Raw genomic sequence first — 19638 nt, 5'->3', positions numbered from 1 at the left:
CTAGCTGAAAAGGTACAACATGCGTTAGCCTGATGGTAAAGGTATGTGGTTTTATAGCTTGGTGATAAATGCATGTGTTTTTCACAACATTGGTAATTTGTTGAATCTGAAGTATAGTAGGGTTCTGCACCTCAGACAACAAAAAATCTTGTGGACTACTTGTACAAGGGTTATCTCATATACACCAAATGATGCCTCGAATGACGATGACCTAATGAGCTACCTTCACCTTTATATTTTATATTGTATTTATTTGTACCAAGATCATTCCCTAAAAGTTGAGAATCAAAAGCATCTAGCAATTACTTATCATGCTTATAAAATTTATTTGTCGCAAAATGAGCTACTCTAATGGTAGAATTATTAAATTTACTTGTATAATGTTAAATTGGCATAACACAGATCAGAACTCAGTATAATACAAAAGATAAAAAGCTTTATAGTAAACAATATAAATAAATAATAAAATTAAAATTAAAAATAAAAAAGAAATAAAAAATATTAATTAGTGAAATGTTAAGTGGAATATTCTTCACGTGTACATAAGCATTTCCAAGGAAATTAGTGAAACACCGTAAAGAAACTAGGTTATTTATTGTACATGCCTAAGATATACACCAGCAGGGCATAACTTGAAGAAATCTGCAAAGATGTTGCCTATTAATCTACAAAGAACCCTCAATCTGCTTTAAAACATAACCAGCAGATACTGTTAATGAAATATTCTGTCAGCAAAACCAGGTCTTACAATATCTATAGCGCCATGTTAATAAAAAGGTATGCCATATGGTAAGGCCTTTCTATGTTTTGGGCCTTGCCTTTGCAAGGAATTGCCCAATTAACATGGGTTGCCAGCAGAACTATACTTCTTGCTATAATATTTGCCATCATATCAAAGGGCAGAAGATTGTGCATCGTCTGAATCCACCTTCAACTGCAGAGTGGGTCAAGCCAAATGGCATCAAATTACCACTTAATAAATACATTGCATCGTGCTTAGTATGAAACAAAACAACAATCTCAGTACATTAACCTCTACAATAATATTGGTATCCAAGACAAAAATATATTATGCCAGCCACTTAATAAATACATTGTATCGCACTTAGTATGAAACAAAACAACAATCTCAGTACAACCTCTACAATAATATTGGCATCCAAGACAAAAATATATTAAGCCCACCTGTTTTAGGTGACCTAAAAGAGCCCCATGCAATAATTTCTGGAGCTTGTCACACTGTTCAATCATTTGGCCAGCGTTAATCATCTCAGAGAGAATACAATATAAGCGTTCAACTGAGGTATATGGAAACCACACAGCAGACATTTTTTTACGTTTGACAATATCAGCTGGTCTCTGCACAACACACCCACAGCAGGACAAAAATATTTAGTTAAAACCAGGTTATATGTAGAGCCAAAACATTTTATTTATCCTTTTTCCTCCCCTTTGATTTTACTTTTATTGCATAAACCCATGCCATGGCTCTCCAAACATAAAGTGATCCCTGAAATGGCCAACGATAGACTATAGCTCACACTTTTCCACTAAGGTGAAATAAACCATAAACAAATCAAGGTATTAGATTTTCACAAGCTGCTCAAGATAAATATAAGATTATTTATTGTCTATATTTCTATCATTACAAGAGATAACTGCATTCGGTTAACACTGTTAGTTATCTACATTCACAATTTTTTTGGTAATTTTCCCCAGCCTCAATGAACATATGAAATCGAAACAAAACAAATCTGGATTAAATACTACCAGAGAAGACCATGCTTCTATATACTCGAGCAATAAGTAGGTAGCTTCAGAAAATCTTCCATAGTTTATATATAACCGGAGCAATGCTGCAGGATCTGACACTTGCCCAGCCATTCCCCAGGCAGTTGCTTTCCTTCCACCCTGTCATAAGAATAGTTGCAAAATTTAGACACATCACGTGATATTGTCAGTAAGACTTTACATTGTTTATATTCTAATACTTGTTCTTAAAAAACTATGGGACTGTATAAAGCTAACTGCATAAAATGATAAATTTTAATCATAGATACAAACTTCATGCCTTGAACATATCCACCAGCCACAAAGGCAGCTTAATTTGAGGGTCCGCATGCAGCAGAGTTTCAGCAACCACAACTGGAAGTCGGGGATGTATATGTAAGTATTTTTCCTGCTTTGCAAACATTAGAAATAAATCACAGTAGAAGACATATCAAACACTAATGTTTTTCTAAACAATGCTTTAAAATATTTTTACTGGAAAGGAACTCTTTCTAAACTGTAAGCATGTTTCCAACAAAATAAACATAATGAGGTCATTTGTTTGAGCATTTTCTTTAAGCAATTAGACCTCTCAAAAGTTGTAGTAAAGCCTGAAGAAACGTTCTAAAGGTTCAGTTATGCAAATGCAGATCACATTGACAGGTGTGTACCAGACCAAACTCATCCATCTGTCTCCAGAAACAAACAACATACAAATAGGTTCATGAATGAATTAGGTTGTCACCTAAAAGGTTTGTTCACAACCAAACCCATCCTCAACAAGACATAAGGTGAAAATAATCCCCAGAGAGAAATTTCGATTGGCTAGTATATGGTAGGGTTGGTGATCATCAGGAGTCTGATGCCTCTGGAACATATAGAAAAGAGAGAACATCATAGTATTATGTTTGATGTTTGGTTGGCTGTATGTCATAGCACTGTGAGCTTATAACCTTGGATTTCTTGTTGATGATAAATTGGGGGCATAGCACAATTGCAAGAGAATTTTGAGAATAGTCAAGTTACCCTCACCAAACTAGTATAAGTGAGATAAGATAAGATAAATTTATTAATGTCCAACAAGTGACCACAAATGGGTCAATGGGACTGAAGATTACAAACAAGGGGGGCAGCCACCAGTGTGGACACCAAACATTGACCAAAGAAGAGCGCAAACAACAACCAAGGCAACCACAACAAACAAGGAGGCGGGAGGACCAAACAGGGCACCTGTTGATGTGTGTTTTATGCACAATCGAACATAGAATAAAATACCAAGATATCTTATCCTCTCTTGAACAAAGTCTCTCAAATACTATGCTTTGCGATCAAACAAGACAACTCCAAGGTTATGAAATGTCACGTCTTGACGTGTGGATAAGCTCAATGGTTGATGTGATATTGTTGGAATCACAAGGGGACTTACGCTATACATGAATGCTTGAATACTTGGATGTTGCTGGAACTCAGGACCAACTCATATAACAAAGAAAGATTGAAAGGAAAGTGTTTAGAGAGTGTAATCTAATCCTAGGAATGTAGGATGTAGTGAATGACTTGGTGAGACTCTACTAGACTTTGCTTTGACATCAATGAACAACTACACAAAGCTAGTGCAATCTTCTAAGGTAAAGTTATAGATGTTCAAATTACTACCATCAACATCAATACCATCAAGCCAATGCATACCAATGGACGAATAATAATTGAAGTTAAATTCGATTCATATTTCAGTTGACCACACAAGGCAAACTTACAATCAGCAAGAAGCTAGTGGTATGGATTAAACGAATTTCACCACTAATCATCCACAAAATCTTCCATTCATCTAATCAACATGAAAGCAAATGAGAATTGGAAACCATGCAAATTGTTGAACACCACATTTCACCATATCTTCAATGAAAAGACTATATTCATTTACAAGCCTTAGCAACAATTTCTTCTTCTCCTACTCTAACTTCTAATTCCTAATTGCCTTCTACTCTTCTCCTACTAACTATTCTTCTATTAACCCTTACAAATGAGAGCACTGAGCCTTATATAGATAGCTCATTACAATGAATGGCTACAATTGATTCAAGATCAATGGCCAAGTTTGAAAGATAGAAACCCTAATTAGAGTTGTTACAACCACCATTACATTGACCAATGAGAGATAAGGGTAAGTGTTGTGACGTTTTCACACATCGCCCCATTGCAAATGGGGACCCCCTCTTTTTCGCTTTTGTTTTGCCTGTTCTTCTCTCTGCTTTTAGGGTTTTGAATGAGTGAGTTGTCTGTTTGGGTTAGGGCTAAGCCTTAGGGGTTTCTTTTGGATATTTTTCAAGCTGAGTCCAGTCAAATTTTGAAAGTTATTAAGCGTCCTCCCGAGGATTGAGATTGAGTCGATAAGGTGAGTCTGTTAGGAAGTCGGATATGTCTCAGGTTAGGTCTAGTCAGGGCTTTTGAGGGAAAATTCAAATTTTGTCTAAGTGTTAGCATTTTGAAAATGAAATTGTATATTCTTGCCTAGGTAAATTTTAATCAAATTTTGGAGGCAAGATGATGCCTAAAACAGAGAAAGTGCTCCTGTCCTTCACTGGAGGCCCAGGGCGAATTTCATTCTAAGTGCAATTTCTTGTTTTGCGAGAGCTTGCTAACTGATTCCGGGCCTTGAAGATGACCTAACTCTGCCTTGTGAAATGTTTGGAGACCTAAAATTTTGAATATTTTAGCCAGAAAGGACAAAAGTGCTCCCGTCCCTCTCCAAGGGACCAGAGCACAAATGTTATTTTATGCATATTTGTCACTGACTTTTCTATTTTGTTTTGTGCAGGGTCTTCCGGAATGATAATTGGACATGACTTGATACTTTTGAAGATTTTGAAGGCACAAAAATGGTGAATTCTAAAGGTTTAAGGAAAAAGTGCTCCTGTCCCTCACTGAAGGACAAAGGCGAAAAGACTTATTGGAGCCATTCCTGACCTTGTTTGGTTAAATGGGAGGACGAAATGAACATGATAAAGCATCCAGACTTGATCGAAAACAATGAAATGATGAAGTTTTTGCCTAGAAGGTAGAAAGTGCTCCCGTCCCTCACTGAAGGACCAGAGCACTTTTCTTTATATGCACAATTTTAGACCTTTATTGAACATTAACTTCTATTCATAGCATGAAGTAAGATGAAATCTTCTCTAGCAAAGAAATTTCGAGGTGAAAAGTGAGACAATTTGGCTTAGAACGCAAAAAGTGCTCCCGTCCCTCATTGAAGGACCATGCCACTTTTTTCAAATTTGCACTATCTTTGCAAGGTTAAGGTGATTTTATGATTTGAAGAGGTTAAGGGAAGCATGTTTTGTCCATTGAATATAATTTAAGCGGATCACAAAGGAGTAAATCAACCCAAATGATAAAAAGTGCTCCCGTCCCTCACTGAAGGACCATGCCACTTTTTCAAGTTTCTCTTCATTGTTCGATATTTTATGATAAAACTTGGCTCGGATAGGAGGGAGAAAGGATGTTTTATGCCTTGGATGCAATTGAGAGGTTTAAAGAGCAAAAAGTATGCCAAAATGACAAAAAGTGCTCCCGTCCCTCACCAAGGGACCAAGACAAAGTGCTCCCGTCCCTCACTGAAGGACCATCCCACTTTTCTAAAAATACAAATTTCTTGCAAAGGTAAGGCAAGTTGCGTGATTGAAATGAATGAGAGAAGGCAAGATTCATCCATTGAAGATAATTTTGAAGGCTAGCAAAGGACAGATAAGCTTGTAATTGCAAAAGTGCTCCCGTCCCTCACTGAAGGACCATGCCACTTAATATGTTATCTTCCCTTTCTCGCCAATTTTGGACAAATTGAGACCAAGGCGCAAGTTTGAAAAAGTGTTTAAAATGCCTTGAAGTTGAATTGAGATGCGAGAGTTGCAAATTTTGACGACAACTGGCAAAAATTCTCCCGTCCCTCACTGAAGGACCATGCCACTTTTTCCAAATATGACCATTTACCTTGCATTTTGAAATAATATTTTTATTACCAAGGCTCAAGATGGTGTGAAATGTGATATTCTACGCCTTGAGGGTAAATTGAAGATTAATATGATCAAGAATTCATGCAATGGACTCAAAAGTGCTCCCGTCCCTCACTGAAGGACCGTCCCACTTTTTTTGAAAACAACAAATTCCCTCCGAGATTATGCTAAGGCAACGTTGTATGAGGTGGGAAGAATCTTCTAAAACATGGTGAACAAAGGTTTGACTCCAAAAAATTGATAATCCTAGCCTAAAAATGAAAAAGTGCTCCTGTCCCTCTCCAAGGGACCAGAGCGCTTAACATGTGCATTCTTTATTTTTGCCATATCCCAACGTTAATATCCTCCAAATCGCATTAGATGCCAAATTGCCAACTTCGAAATATTTGAAAAAATTAAATAAAATTGGCATTTAATAAATTGATTTTAGGCCTTAAAAAAATCGAACTTTTATTGTGAAGGCATTTAAAATTAATTTTTTATTAAATTAAAATTGAAAATGGGGTGCTTGAGGTATCATGTTTTATTATTTTATTAGGTCGGCCTCTTGTTTTTGCAAATTTATTTATTTTTTGGCCTTTTTTGCCAAGTCGGCCTATGGAGAGATGAAGTGGTGAGCGCCCTATATAGTAGGGGTGTTTTGAGCAATTTTAATCATTCATTCATTATTTCAAGTGTGATTTAAGGAGCAAGGAAGGAGGTGCGAAAGCTAGCCTATTTGCAGCGAATTATCTTAAGTGTTGAAGACTAAAGGTGGTGGAATTGATGCTTGAGAAGATTAAAGGCGGCGCATTTTGCTAAAGGAAGGACTTTGATCTATATTTCGCCTAGCCAAAATTCACCCTATTTTTGCATCATTTTTTTTAGAATTAATTCTCAAGTGGAGGCATGGCGAGATCATCCTAGTCCCAATGTTGAGATTTTGAATTTTGAACTTCAAGTTTTTGAAAATTACATGGTTAATTAAGAAATGATAACTCAAGATTTATCATGAAGTTTCCTAATTAAAATCTTAAATCTTCCTTTTGAATCCTAATTTCTACACTTCAAGATATATTATTAATTGTGAAATGTTCTGTAGGTATCAAGATGGCGACTCCCAAGCTCAAAAGATCTACAAGTCGGAAGGCTCTCCTCAAGGAAAATCAAGCCAAATCAAGGACGGTCTCCTCCAAGAAGATCAAGCAAGGATAAGGGCGACCTCCTCCAGTCTAGCATCGACAAGGATGGCTTTCTTCGATCAAATATCAACAAGGGCGACCTCTTCCAATCCAGCATTCCAAGGCGAGGTACATCAATCATCCTGCACATCAGAGACAAAAGAAGTCGGAGCAAAGGGTTCGTTGAAGAAGCAGATAGTTCCAGATGAATTAATTAAAGCTAGCTTCTCAACAACATCAAGTTGAATATCTACCAATTTACAAGTGTCAGACAAGGTGGCATCCTAGTCATCACTTCTCCAGTCAGTGTAGTCCACCTCAACAATGCCCAGATTCAATGTACCTAACTCATGGAGGGTGGCACAAACTTCGATGTACCTACCCCGGCTATCCATTGGTCGATTTTTCCAGAGAGGACATGTGTCCAAGCAATACAATTATTTCATTGGTCGAGCATTAAATGTTATGTAATGGTTGTAACAAACCCTAATTAGGGTTTTCATTGTAAAATCTTGGCCATTGATCTCGAATTGATCTCAGCCATCAAATTGTATTATGGGCACTATATAAACCCCGACTCTTCATTTTGTAAAGGAATAGATAGGGAATAGTTGGAAGCAGTTAGAAGACAGATAGAGAGTAATTAGAAGGCGATTAGCTAGTTGATAGAATAGCAATTAGAGTAGAGTAGAGAGAGAAGGCAAAGATTGTTGCCAAGATGTTGTTGTAAGAGACTTGTAACTTCATTGAAGAAATGGTGAAATTTATGGGTCGATTCAACAATTTGCATGGTCTTTATACTTCTCGTATTTGATTTCATGTTATTAGATGAGTGGAAGAAATGTGCTTGATTGATGGTGGAATTCGTATATCCATATTACTAGCAGTTTGTTGATTGCAGACTTGCCTTGTGTAGTCAACTGGAATCATTTAGCTTAAGCTTAACTTCAATTGTTGCTTCTTCATTGATATGCATCAACCTGATGGTGTCTATGCCTGCAGTGATGATTTGAACATCATAAAGCTTTCCTTTGAAGATCGCACTAACCTTGTGGAGATGGTCCTGGGATATCAAAACAAGACTTAGTTAGAATTTCATCAAAGATCAATCATTGCTCCTACATTCCTTAGTATTAGGATTACATTCTTTCCTCGCCCTCATCTTTTTTCCTTTTTTTTTCCAAATCAAAGCTAGTAAGAGCCTGTGTTCCAGCAATATTCAAAGCAAATCAGAAGTTCAGTCATCAAGTGTAAGTCCCCTTGTGATTCCAGCAAATCACATCATACCATAGAGAGCTTATCCACACGTAGAGACCCTACATACAAGAACCTTGAAGTCATCCTGATTGATCCTTTTCCGCGATATCTTCAGCAATCAGAGGCTTTATTCAAGAGAGGATAAGGTACCCTTGGGTATTTTATTCTGTGTTTGATAGTGTACAAAATACACGTCAACAGTAAGTAAGATAAATAATTTTTGATGTAGTGGCCCGTGTCACTTATTCCCTCCTTGAATGAATGTTGACTCGGTACCCTTTGATTGAACAAATGATGACTGGGATGCCAACTCAACTTGCATTGTAGACTTGATCAATTTGCCTTATAGATTTGAACAATTTCATCCTCATGTTTGGAAATTTTTCCCAATCTCAGAATCTTGAAATATTTCCTTCCTTGGTGCTCTCTAATATTGAAATTCCCTGATGTAGTTCTTGATTTCTTGATGTGAAATCCTTTGTGCATGTCTTGAACTTGCTTTCCTTCATTTGTTCACCATCAAGGTGAAGTCTTTTTCATGTTTGATCTAGTCCACATCCTTGCTTTTGGAAATCTTTGTCTTGAACTCCTCTTCCAATCCTTGAAATGTTGATCTTCCTCATCCGCATTTGTGATGTTGTCCTTGCAATATGCATCCTCTTCAAGCCATGATCATCATGATTCCCTTCCTCGTAACAATCCTACAAAACAAAAAAGTATCGAATCAAATGCCTATGGGATAAACTTGATTTCAACCTTGGTGGAAAATTGATCATACTGACAAATCAGTTCTCAAAACATTTGCATTATCCCTGTCCATTCCTTCACTTGGTGGAAATTTGATGCCTATAGGGACTACTTTGTCATTGATCTTCATTTGAATTGATTTCTCTCTTCCTTTGTAATTTTGTCCTCAAGTGTAAATTTGACCCTCATCGGGACTCATTATCCAATTTTGTTTGATTTGACCACCATTTGATGGAGTGGAAATTCGAATCCCATCTAGACACTTCAATGTTCCTCAAATAACTTTCCATAATTAATTAAGGTTCTAATTTCAAATGGTTTTCAAACCTGTAAGCTCATGAAAATCAGAAATTCAACATTAGGTAACACATTCTAGAAAATACAAGAGATTTGATCAAAATCTGGAAAATTTGTCCTCAGAAAACTTGATTTTCAGACTTAGGATAAGTCTGATTGCAATAAATAAGTCTGAAGAACTCAGAAAATGGCATGTTTGATGCAATCTCAGATCTAATTTCTGAGTATAAAGTCTAAGGACACCCCTGGAAATGGTTGATTTAGGTGCTGGAATATTTGTCTCGGAATTGATTTTCTGAGTACCAAGCCTTAAGACACCCTGGTATGCTCAGAAAATGACTGATTTGAAGCTCAAAAAACTATACCTAGGTCTGAAAATGTCACTTGGAAGTCTGAATACTCTCAGAAAGTGACTGATTTTTTATATCAAAGTTGTAATAAAGTCAGATTTTTTGAGGACTGAGTTTGAGTACGCCCTCCAAGTCTGCAAACACTGAAAAAATGGTGTATTGAAGTATGATTTTCTGATGTTTAAGTCTGAATACACCCTCCAAATGTCTGAAAATGGCCTCCAAAAATCTGAAGACACACTGCAAATGATGAATATCAATGGCTGGAAGTGATCACAGCCCTGTCACATGCTTGCATTTGAATTGTTTTACCTTCCAAAACTCAGAAATTATCAAATCTGGGCACTATCATGTGGCTGGAAGTAAGGTTTCAGTCTGAAGACAACTCAGAAAATGGAATTTCAGACTTACACCAGCAATGGTGTCCACACAAAATGCCCCCAAACTCTCCAAAAATGCTGTCCAAATAAAATGGCCCTAGCTGGAAATCTAGTTTTCAGATCTGGAAATGTATATGTTCAGTCAATAACCAGCAATGGTGGCCAAAAATGGTGATCAAACTCCCAACCAATGGTGGCCAGCAATCACTTAGATAAAATTATCATGATTTCCAGCCATGGCGCCAAGCAAGGTGACCAAGAAGTGCCCCAAAAGTCTGAAGTTCCCAGCCACATGCAAAATCGTGGCTCTCCAATAATGGCGCCACACCCTCAAATCGCTCAATGTGGCAGAATAAGCCACCTAACTTGCTGTAACTCCTCCAATGGTGGTGCCTAGGTCTGATTGTGCAAAATAGCCCTTCCAATCTGCAACTTCCTTCAACAATGGCGACACTTAGGCAAAAATTGCCCAGCTGGGACCTCCAATCAGCCACTTAACCATCACATCAGCAACTTATATTATTATTTAATGCTAGCTGGGCATACTTAAACACATTTTCACCTTGAAACTTCACCACACAAGCAATGTGGGATAAAACGTTGCCTTTATAACAGCCTGGTGGAAAATCGCCCCATGTCTAGATAAAAATCTCCATTAAATTTCCACTTAATTCATCACAAATGCTATTTGGGGAAAAATGACCCCCATCAAGATGCATAAGTTCACTTCATTTCATCGACTTTGTGCGAAAAAATCTACCTTGGGGAAAAACGTGGGCCATCTGGATGCCCAATCCACACATTTTCGTCATTAAATTTCCTTTTGGGGAAATTTGATCTTCATCAGGAAAATTTCCAACACTTAGAAAAAATTTGAGCCTCCTGGTGGAAAAATGTGGTCCATCAGGACAAAAGTCAAGACATTTGGGGAAAAATGCCCCTCATCGGGAGTTTGAATGGGGAAAATCATGGGGAAATTGGAAATTTGTCCAAAAAGCTTAGGGAAAAACATCCTCCATCAATTTAATGTTTTCCATCAGGAATTTAATGATTTTCACGTTCAAAAACGTTTGGACATGTTAAATTTCATCATTGTGCATCGGTACTTAGTCAAATTTATCTGAATTTGAGCAAGAAAATAGGGATTCCATCAGGATAATGTGCAAATTTCACTTAATTTACCTGCTAGGAGCAAAGAAAATGACCCTTAAAGGAACTCTTTGATGCTCAAGCACAAAATATCACCGACTTGCAACACTTAGGCATATTTACGCTCAAATTTAAAACTTGTTGCAACCTCAAGACAAAATTGAAACTCACACTTAGAAGGATAAATCAACACACTGAGGCAACCTGACACTTAGAACAATTTTAACATTTTAACATCCTTTCAACATTCTAACTGACATCGTCTTATAAGCAAAGGCTAAAACAAGGAAACTACCACTAAACCAAAGAAACCTAAGAAAAACACCTACCCTAAAAGGCTAAAAAATGGGGGTTCCCATTTGCAATGGGGTGATGCGTGAAAATGTCACAACAAGACCCCAAACCAACAAGCCAAAACTAAGAAACCGGAGCAGCAGAGCAGAACCTCAAGACTGAAGGATACGCTATAGGACGATGTCGCTGGGTATTCAAGTCCGACTGGAGGAGGGGGACCACTATGTGTAACCTCTACAAGGCCTCACAGACCTGGAGTGACTGGGAGATGTAGCCAACTGTCTTTTGGTGTTGCGCGTGGGGAGAGGCTCGGAGAAGGAGCTAATGAGTTGGCAAGACTGAGGGCGCGAGAATCGCTGCAATGAAAGATCTCGCAATCTAATGGCCTCCTACAGGTAGAGAGCGAGGCATCTCTGATCCGTGAATCTCAAAAAGGTGGAGAGAGACTGGGTCCCTCTGAAGAGGCAGTAGAACCTCCCTCTGATCTTATAGTAAATAGGGCAATGAAAGATAAAGTGTTCCTCTCAACCTCGCTCAGGTTGCAAAGCTGGCAGACTCTGTCAATTTTCTCCTACTGGTGATCAGTCTCAACTCGAAGCCGATGGGAGCCCACTCTAAACGAACCAAGAGGGATCTAGAGGGAATGAGGCCAGTGGCGAGAAATGTAAGAATGATGAACAATGAGCCCGTTTTGCAACTCAAGAAAGTGCTCCACATAGAACACCGTCTTAGGGCAAAGGCCCCCATGGGGGTTAACCCAAGTGGTATGAATGAACTGCCTGTAGATGTCGATTCCGATACACTTGTTCAGCTCCTGCCTGGAAGGAAGGAGATGGTGAGGGGCATCAAGAGACTATTGGAAAGGGGGGACACGATTAATCCCATTCCCAATAGTGTCAAGGAGGGTCGAAGCGCCAACAAACCAACTACGAACCCGACCAGAAGAAGTAGAAGAGGCAATAGACTCTGAGGAGCAATAAGGAAGGTAAGGGTACTTGTGGCGCCCTAAGCTGGAGTCGGCAAAACCATGGAGACAGTGCAGAAACCAAATAAGATCAAAGATGGCCTCAAGTCCGAAGGGGCGAGCACCAAAGTTAGCCAAAATGATATTGTGGGGAATAGACTGCTTACACTTGATGATGCGCCAAAGGAGAAGAATCTGAAACCACTCGATAGAAACCCAATCAGACTCCAATAATGAAGGCCCCCAAACCACAAAGTTGTAGAGAACAGTAGGTCAAATGAGTGTCCAAAAGTGTCACCTAAGACGAGGTGTCCTAGAAGTGATACTGGAAGCATTCTCTCTCAAGAAGGGCCAAGGAACCATACCCCTTGTTGATGCGCGGCTAGATGGCAAGTCTCAAGTTGAAGCGAGGACTGAAGAACTTAACCCCCAGGTAGGTATAAGAAGAGGCAATCTCAATCTCAAAGCCATCAAAGCAAAAGTGAAGATGAGAGGTCTTGAGACCATTAAAGACCATCACTTTCGTTTTCAACAAATTAACTATCAATTGCCTCAGGTCACAAAAAGAAGCCAAACAATCCAATTGTCTCTACAAACCCTCAGGAGAAGATGCCAAAAGAACAATGTCATCGCAAAAAGCAAGATAGAGGTCAAAACCTGGTGGAGAAGGCACCCATCGCCCTCTAACAAATGCTCATGAAGAAACTCCTCCAACTCATCAATGTAGATCCCAAACAAAGTAGGGGACAAGGGGCAGCCCTATTTCACCCCAATAGTACTGCTAATGAAGCTAGAAAATCCAATAAAAGTCTTGAGATGACCTAGAACCCTCTCATAAAGTCTCATAATGGCGGTCAAGAGGACCTGGAATATACCAATGTCACGAAGCCTCCGAAAAAGGACCCACCTCGAGACAGTATCAAAAGCTCTACAAAAGTCCACAAAGCAGCAATAAACCTTCAAGGAGTGATGATGAGCCTCCTCAATGATGGCACAGAGAATCAAGATATGGTCCACGGTCTAGTAGTCCTGCTTGAAACCCGCCTACCCCTTGGCACGAATGTGATGTTGATCCAACTTAATGGAGAGGAGAATATTAAGAACTATGGCATAAAGCTTGGAGAAAGTGTGGTCGACCATGATGGTCCCGTAATTACTAGGTGTTGACGTGTCTAAAGTCGCATCGTTGCAAACTCCATCCAGCCAACGCAGAATAGAATGTACTCACTGAGTATCCTATCCTCTTGAGATAAGGAAATCCCTAATGTCGTTTTTGCGTTTGATCAAAGGGGACGACTTTAAGGTTTTGATTGTCAAGTCTTGACTGCAGGATTACTCAGTGGTTTGATGTGTTTTGCTGGAAACACAAAGGAGACTTACGGTGAGATGGGCAATTGCTGGATGAGTTCCCTAAAATTCTAACAGTCTCGTTATCGGTTGATTTCAGTTAGATGATACTATTTCAGCTGGACTGCGGATTCTTCTTGGTAAAAAGGGGAAAAAGAGGGATAGGGAAAAGAGATACAGAAAATCTAACTAACTAACCAAGATAGCATATTCAAGAAAAGCAGACAGACACCTCAAAATAACCAGATTAAACACTATCAGCTATTTAAGCACAGCATTTGTAAGAATCTAGTGCGATCTTCAAGGAAAAATAAGAATTTCATGTTATTAAACATAGATTCAGAAATTTTATATTCATTCACTAATTGTTTAATAACCGAACTAAGCATGTAAGAGGGTTCAGATTAACCATGCAAAAGGAATGACAGTCAGTCAGTCCCTAATGGTATGAACAGCGAGGATTCTATCAGATGTTTATCTAGAAAATGCTATAGAAAAATGAAAGAAACATAACAGAATAATTCAAATGGTGAAGAAGGAGACCATGCACTCACAATGAAATTGAAACAGTCTTAACTTTGCATTAAATCCTGTGTAAATTTCACCAGAGCTTCAGCAACAATCCATGAACTTCTTACAAAATGAGGGAAAACCAGTCCCCTTTAAATAGGTTTCCAAAAACAGATGAATGGCCAAGATCTAAACTAAACAAGTGGCCCAGATTCATCTTTACAAAAGGTACCCATACCCATAAATGGAGGGTAAATATCAGCAACCACCCAAAAGGGAGCAATAACTACCTAAAAAAGGTAATTAAAATTATCCATAAAAATTCAAAAAGTGCACATGCACAAAAGTTTTAAAGTTTACAGTTGACTTGGTAGTCAAATATGAACTTTGGCCAAAAAGTGACTTTTTCAAATTTGAAAGAGAAAAGCACTTTAGGAAAGCACTTTTTCTTTTCCAGTTGTAGATTCTCTTTCTAAAAATTCGTCTTTGCCATGCAAATACTCTTTCCAAAGGTCCCGACCTGCTGTACGTTCTTCGTGAACATACTCCTGGAACCTGATGCACAAGTGGAACAACAAACTGAATGGAGGCATAGGGGGATGACAAATTTTATACTGCATGCCCTCTAGATAACAGTCTATGTGCTTCAAACCATCCTGCCAGCTGGACCGATTACGCTCAAAACACGTCTGCATGTAGTTGACCAGCAAAACCAAGGTCCTCGGTTGAGTAGGCGATCTTGTCTGTTCTCAACCTTTTCTCCCAGTCTGGCTGCATTATGTCATCGGACAGATCATTTTTCCACCCCAAAACCATTGATTGGAGGATTGTCTTGCCAAGTTCTTGCATGTTCTTCAAAATTCCCTCGCATGCATCTTGCTCTTTGTCAATGATCTCCCTTGTCTCATTCTTCATAGTGATAATCCAGTACCATTCTTTAAAAACGCTGATATCATGGGGGTCCAAGATGGCGGAGAGTGTAGGGATCTGTGCCTGGGTCCAGAAAAGGGCTCTTACAAGAGGTAGGGTTGTAGCAGCTACCTCATGGATTCTGAGGCATTCTCGTTTTACCTCGAGCAGCTTGACCAAAATGGTCTCTCAATGGTGGGCCATTTCTTTTACCTCTTCAATAATTTGTTCTCCTCTTTCCTTAAGGCCTTGCATCCATTCCTTGATGGCCTTTGCAGTATCCCGTACTCCTTCAAATTTTGTCGTGATCCTCTGTGCCAATGTTGTAGGGGGAATGTGGGATTTGGAAGCATTATGCAATGGTCTCAAGAGTTGATCAATGTACCCCTCGGCTTGCTCAGCACGAACTCGATACATGTCCTTTTCAGCTATTATCTCTTCGAGTTGTTTGAGCACGTTTTGCACGGAGTCTTTGAATTCCTCGCTTTCCTGCTCCTTAGTGGCTCATCCGATGGGGACAGTTGTGATGCTATAATCAGCCAGTGTAACTTGATCTACTGGCTTATCGACAGGCAGGGTGGCGATATGAAGGGTATGGTTCCTTTGCTCATCATGGGTTATCCGGGAATATGCCTTAGGCTTTTTCTTCCCCTTGGCCTTGGCTTGGTCTATGCGTGAGAAGATGCCTTCCAAGTCGATAGGTGGCTTGGTGGCTGCCTTGCGTTGAGCTCCACCAACTAACCAATCTTGAGGTACGGTCTAGGCTGATGCTATAGTTAAATTTGCACTCTGTTCTTTAGTGTTTTCAGCCGGCTCATTGCATATTTGTAGCTGCTCCGTTACAGGAGGAGTGGAGGAAGTGCTAAGTTCTTTGCTCGCAACTGAATTCTCTCCCACTTCACTGAACAACTGCCTGGTATCCTCATGTGATGGTTGCTCTTCAGTCTTTTCAGGCTCGCGAGTCTCATCTGTCCTTTGCTCTCCTTCAATAGTGGAGTCATCCTTGGCAGTACTATGCAGCTGCAATTCATGGTGGCTCTGCTGGGTGGGTTCACGCAATTCAAGCCCCTGAGTAGACGGAATTTCTCCTTCCTCTACTTGATTCTCAGGTTCGGCAGATTCAATGGCTCTTACCTCGATATCTAGCCTGTCTTGTTCAGGAGGATCATCAGCTCCGAATGCGTCAATATCGCTCTGGGAAGGTGGAGCAGGTATATAATCTAGTTCTACTACATCATCAGATGAATTGGGGTCTTTTGATGATGAAGTGACCTCTGGTCTCCTAATAGGGTTCTTCTCCCTTCTTGTACTTTTGGATGTCTGAGTCCCTCTGCTGGCTTTAGACTTCTTCCTTTTCTCAGGCTTTTCCACCTCTTCCTTAGGTGCACTGGAGGTTCCGTCATCATCAAAGGACTGAGAATCAAGGCTACCCATCATGTGGTAGGTGAACTGGACTCCCTCATGAATCAGTCGCTCAATCTGCTGGTGCAACCACTGGTCAGTTTATCTTCCTGGGGCTGCCATAACCGCCTCAAAATCAGTGATTGGATCTTGCGACCAATCGATGCCTGGCAAAAAATGTCTTACCACCACGAATTCCCAAACGTGGAGGCAATTTCCTGAATCTGTTAACTGATCTGGGACCCGACGGTATTCATAGAGTCGCATTTGCTGCAAACTCAGCCTTGAATATTCGCGCCTTCGAACTTCATAGTCATCAGAGAAGTTCTTCCAATAATCATCAACTGACTCCTTCGCTTTGTATCCCCTGCCATAGGCTCTCTTCGCCAGATTGTCGTGATCAAAGCATTTCCTTGGGAAATGCTCTTGTAGGCCGTAGGAGGCTAGTTCTGCAAGGGATTCCTCTGCATGGGCTGGGCTCTTGAGATGGACATCGAGGTTACTTATAATCATGGGGAAGGCGAATCCGGATTGCTTCTTGTCTTTGAGTAAATTGTTCACCGGACGCGACTGCCTTGCGACTTCCAGAAGAACTATTTTGTCGGTTGGGTATCGCGGAAGTCGGAAAGGAGCGTCGTCAAAGCCAGCTATTTGGATGTAGGAGAACCTTGGGATCTGGATGAACGAGGCGCCATACCTCTATACCAGAATGGTAGCTTGCTCTGAGAGCCTTATGTGTAGTCCTCCTTGCATCAGCCTGACCAGGCGCATTGTGAAGGCGTCATTGATGCGCTCATACTGACCAACTGCATAGGCAGGGCTATTCTTTTCCCTTTGAGCTATGTCCTGATAGTGTAGCTGTGGATAACAGTCATATACCTTCACCTGATTGGGCCCATTCCCAATTTCACCCTTCATGATTAAACCTGGCACTGGCTGGTTCCTGGCGAACATGTAGACTAGATAAGATGTCATAGTGAAGTACCTTTTCGCCTCAAGTTCGATCAATTGGGTATGAATGTTGTCACTTATGATCTGGGCCCAGTCGAACTTGGATTTCCCAGCGAAGACCTGTTCTGTGAAGTAGAACATCCACTCTTCAAAGTAGTTGGATTGGGGTAATCCCATAATCCTGCTGAGCAATGTGACCATGTCTCCATGCTCATTGTTTAAGTCACTCCTGGGGGTCTTTTTCCCAATCCTGATGCTTGGAGGTCTTTTCTCCTTGTACCACTCCTCATTTATTAGTGTCTTCATATCATACGCCACCTCCACTTTATCTATAGTTTTTTCTATGGGGTTGTTTGGGAGGGGAATATTAAATGCGTCGCCAATGGCCTCAGGAGTGAAGTCAGCGAGGACCATATTCTCGAGGAGCACCAATCTGGAGTTTGGTTGGTAATGTCGAGCAGCCTCTACTACTAACTCATAGTTTTGCACTGACGGGGGAAATCCTGCTGCTTGGGCGATGCCACTTTACATCATCCGCCTAGGCCTGCCATAGGCATTAGGGGAGAAAACTCGATCTCTGAAATCTTGAATAGCAATGTGCCCCAGGTCAATATCACCTAGATTTTCCCATACACTCTGAACTTTTGATTCCCTCAGTCCTCCTCTCTGATATTGATATTTCATCTTTTCGACTTTGCGAGGAATATCTGACTTGGATGCCCGTGATGTCTCCGCTGCACCAGGTGTCTTTGATGATTCTACTGCCGATTTAGGCATTTATCCTGCACAGCCGGACGCGGATTATGAGACGATATAAAGGAAGCAAAGCGGGTTAGATAAAAGGTTACGCCAACATACAAGGATTAATTTGAAAACCGAATTTTAAAGAATAGCATGATACTTTAGCTAAAAAGCTTGATTGATTTAGACATGAATATTTATGAAGCTTTTTCGATTACAAATTTATTTATTCAGCTGCGGTTTAAACGATTTTGACTGCTAAATTTACTCTTAGACATTTTAGGATCAATTTTCAGAATGGACGAAGCTAAGATTTTTCTAAGTCTGAAAATGCATTTCTGGTTAATTCCTAGGAACAGACTTGGATTTTAGTTGCTTGCCTGACGTCTTATAACTGGGAAAAGATGCGGTTTTAAGACTTAATCAATTTAATTCATTTCGCAAACACATCTATACAATTCTGCATATATTTCAAACGATTTGAAGAGAGACGAAGCAAACTTACCTGGCTAAATGAATGGTGTGAATCCGCACAACCTAGCTTGCGAGAATGATTTCCTTTGGATTCTGAAAAATGTCTCTTCTATGCCCTACGCTTGAAAAGACAAACTCACAATTTGTAAATTTGGAATGCGAGAGTTCTGCAATTTTGAATTTCAACAGTTAACTCCCTATTCCCAATTTTCACGCCTAAGCTTGGAGAAGAAATGCAGTTTTAACACTTAGACTTAGCAATTTATTACCTAGGTTGGAATGGCGATTTACTTCTTGCGTGCTTTTCTTCAAGGTTAAAAGCGATTTTATCTTGGGCGATTTTCAAAGAAAAGGGGGCGTTATGGCCTTGCAAGCATAGTTGAAAAACTCGGACTCGCCACGGACTCGGCAAACCAAAAATTTGGACTCGGACTCGGACTCGTGAAAGACTCGTGAAAGACTCGGCAAGGACTCGGCAAAAAAAAAAACCGTAGTTTTACAAAAAAACATAAAGAAATTAATGCATTTAGAGAACATAAGAGCCATAATTGAAACATTACACATGTCACATACTCATAGTTTCAAACTTTCAACTCTAAAATGTATAATACCAAGATTTCTTCAATGCTAATTATGCTTTTATATGGAGCCTAATCAGACTCGGAGGTTAAATTTTCCCTACTTCCATCGACGCAATTTCCCCCTATATTTTTCGACGAGGGTTGGGGGCAACGCCCCCAAGTTGGGGTGAAGGGGCATCGCCAAAGGATCCTGAAATTTGACTAAGTCTCGAAAATTGAAGAATCCTCCAAAAACTAGATTTTGCATTATAACTCCTGGAGGTCCGAAACCACTCTCAAAAATCCTGACAGTATATATGGAATATAACTTAAAGTCTGGAATGTCATCCTGATCTTCAATTGCCCT

General features: G+C 39.9%; 1 protein-coding gene across 6 annotated transcripts in view; it reads right to left on the bottom strand.

Moving 5' to 3' along the window:
* Window positions 1-565: 565 nt before the first annotated feature.
* Window positions 566-19638, bottom strand: part of LOC131071696 (nuclear pore complex protein NUP160) — a 253665-nt gene continuing 234592 nt past the window's right edge. For 3 of the 6 annotated variants that reach the window (XM_058007639.2, XM_058007640.2, XM_058007643.2), the window contains 4 exons: window positions 2072-2179; window positions 1771-1911; window positions 1186-1359; window positions 566-934 (listed from right to left, as the gene is read on the bottom strand). In XM_058007639.2, coding sequence (XP_057863622.2) covers window positions 893-934; window positions 1186-1359; window positions 1771-1911; window positions 2072-2179 — 465 coding nt within the window. In that variant the 3' untranslated portion in view covers window positions 566-892. Of the gene's footprint in view, window positions 935-1185; window positions 1360-1770; window positions 1912-2064; window positions 2180-19638 lie in introns of those variants that run through there. The other 3 variants (XM_058007641.2, XR_009112579.2, XM_058007642.2) reach the window with 3 other exon arrangements.

Source organism: Cryptomeria japonica, chromosome 3 (genome assembly GCF_030272615.1).
Source record: "Cryptomeria japonica chromosome 3, Sugi_1.0, whole genome shotgun sequence".
Taxonomy (NCBI): Eukaryota; Viridiplantae; Streptophyta; class Pinopsida; order Cupressales; family Cupressaceae; genus Cryptomeria; species Cryptomeria japonica.
This window is presented reverse-complemented; position numbering and strand designations above follow the sequence as displayed.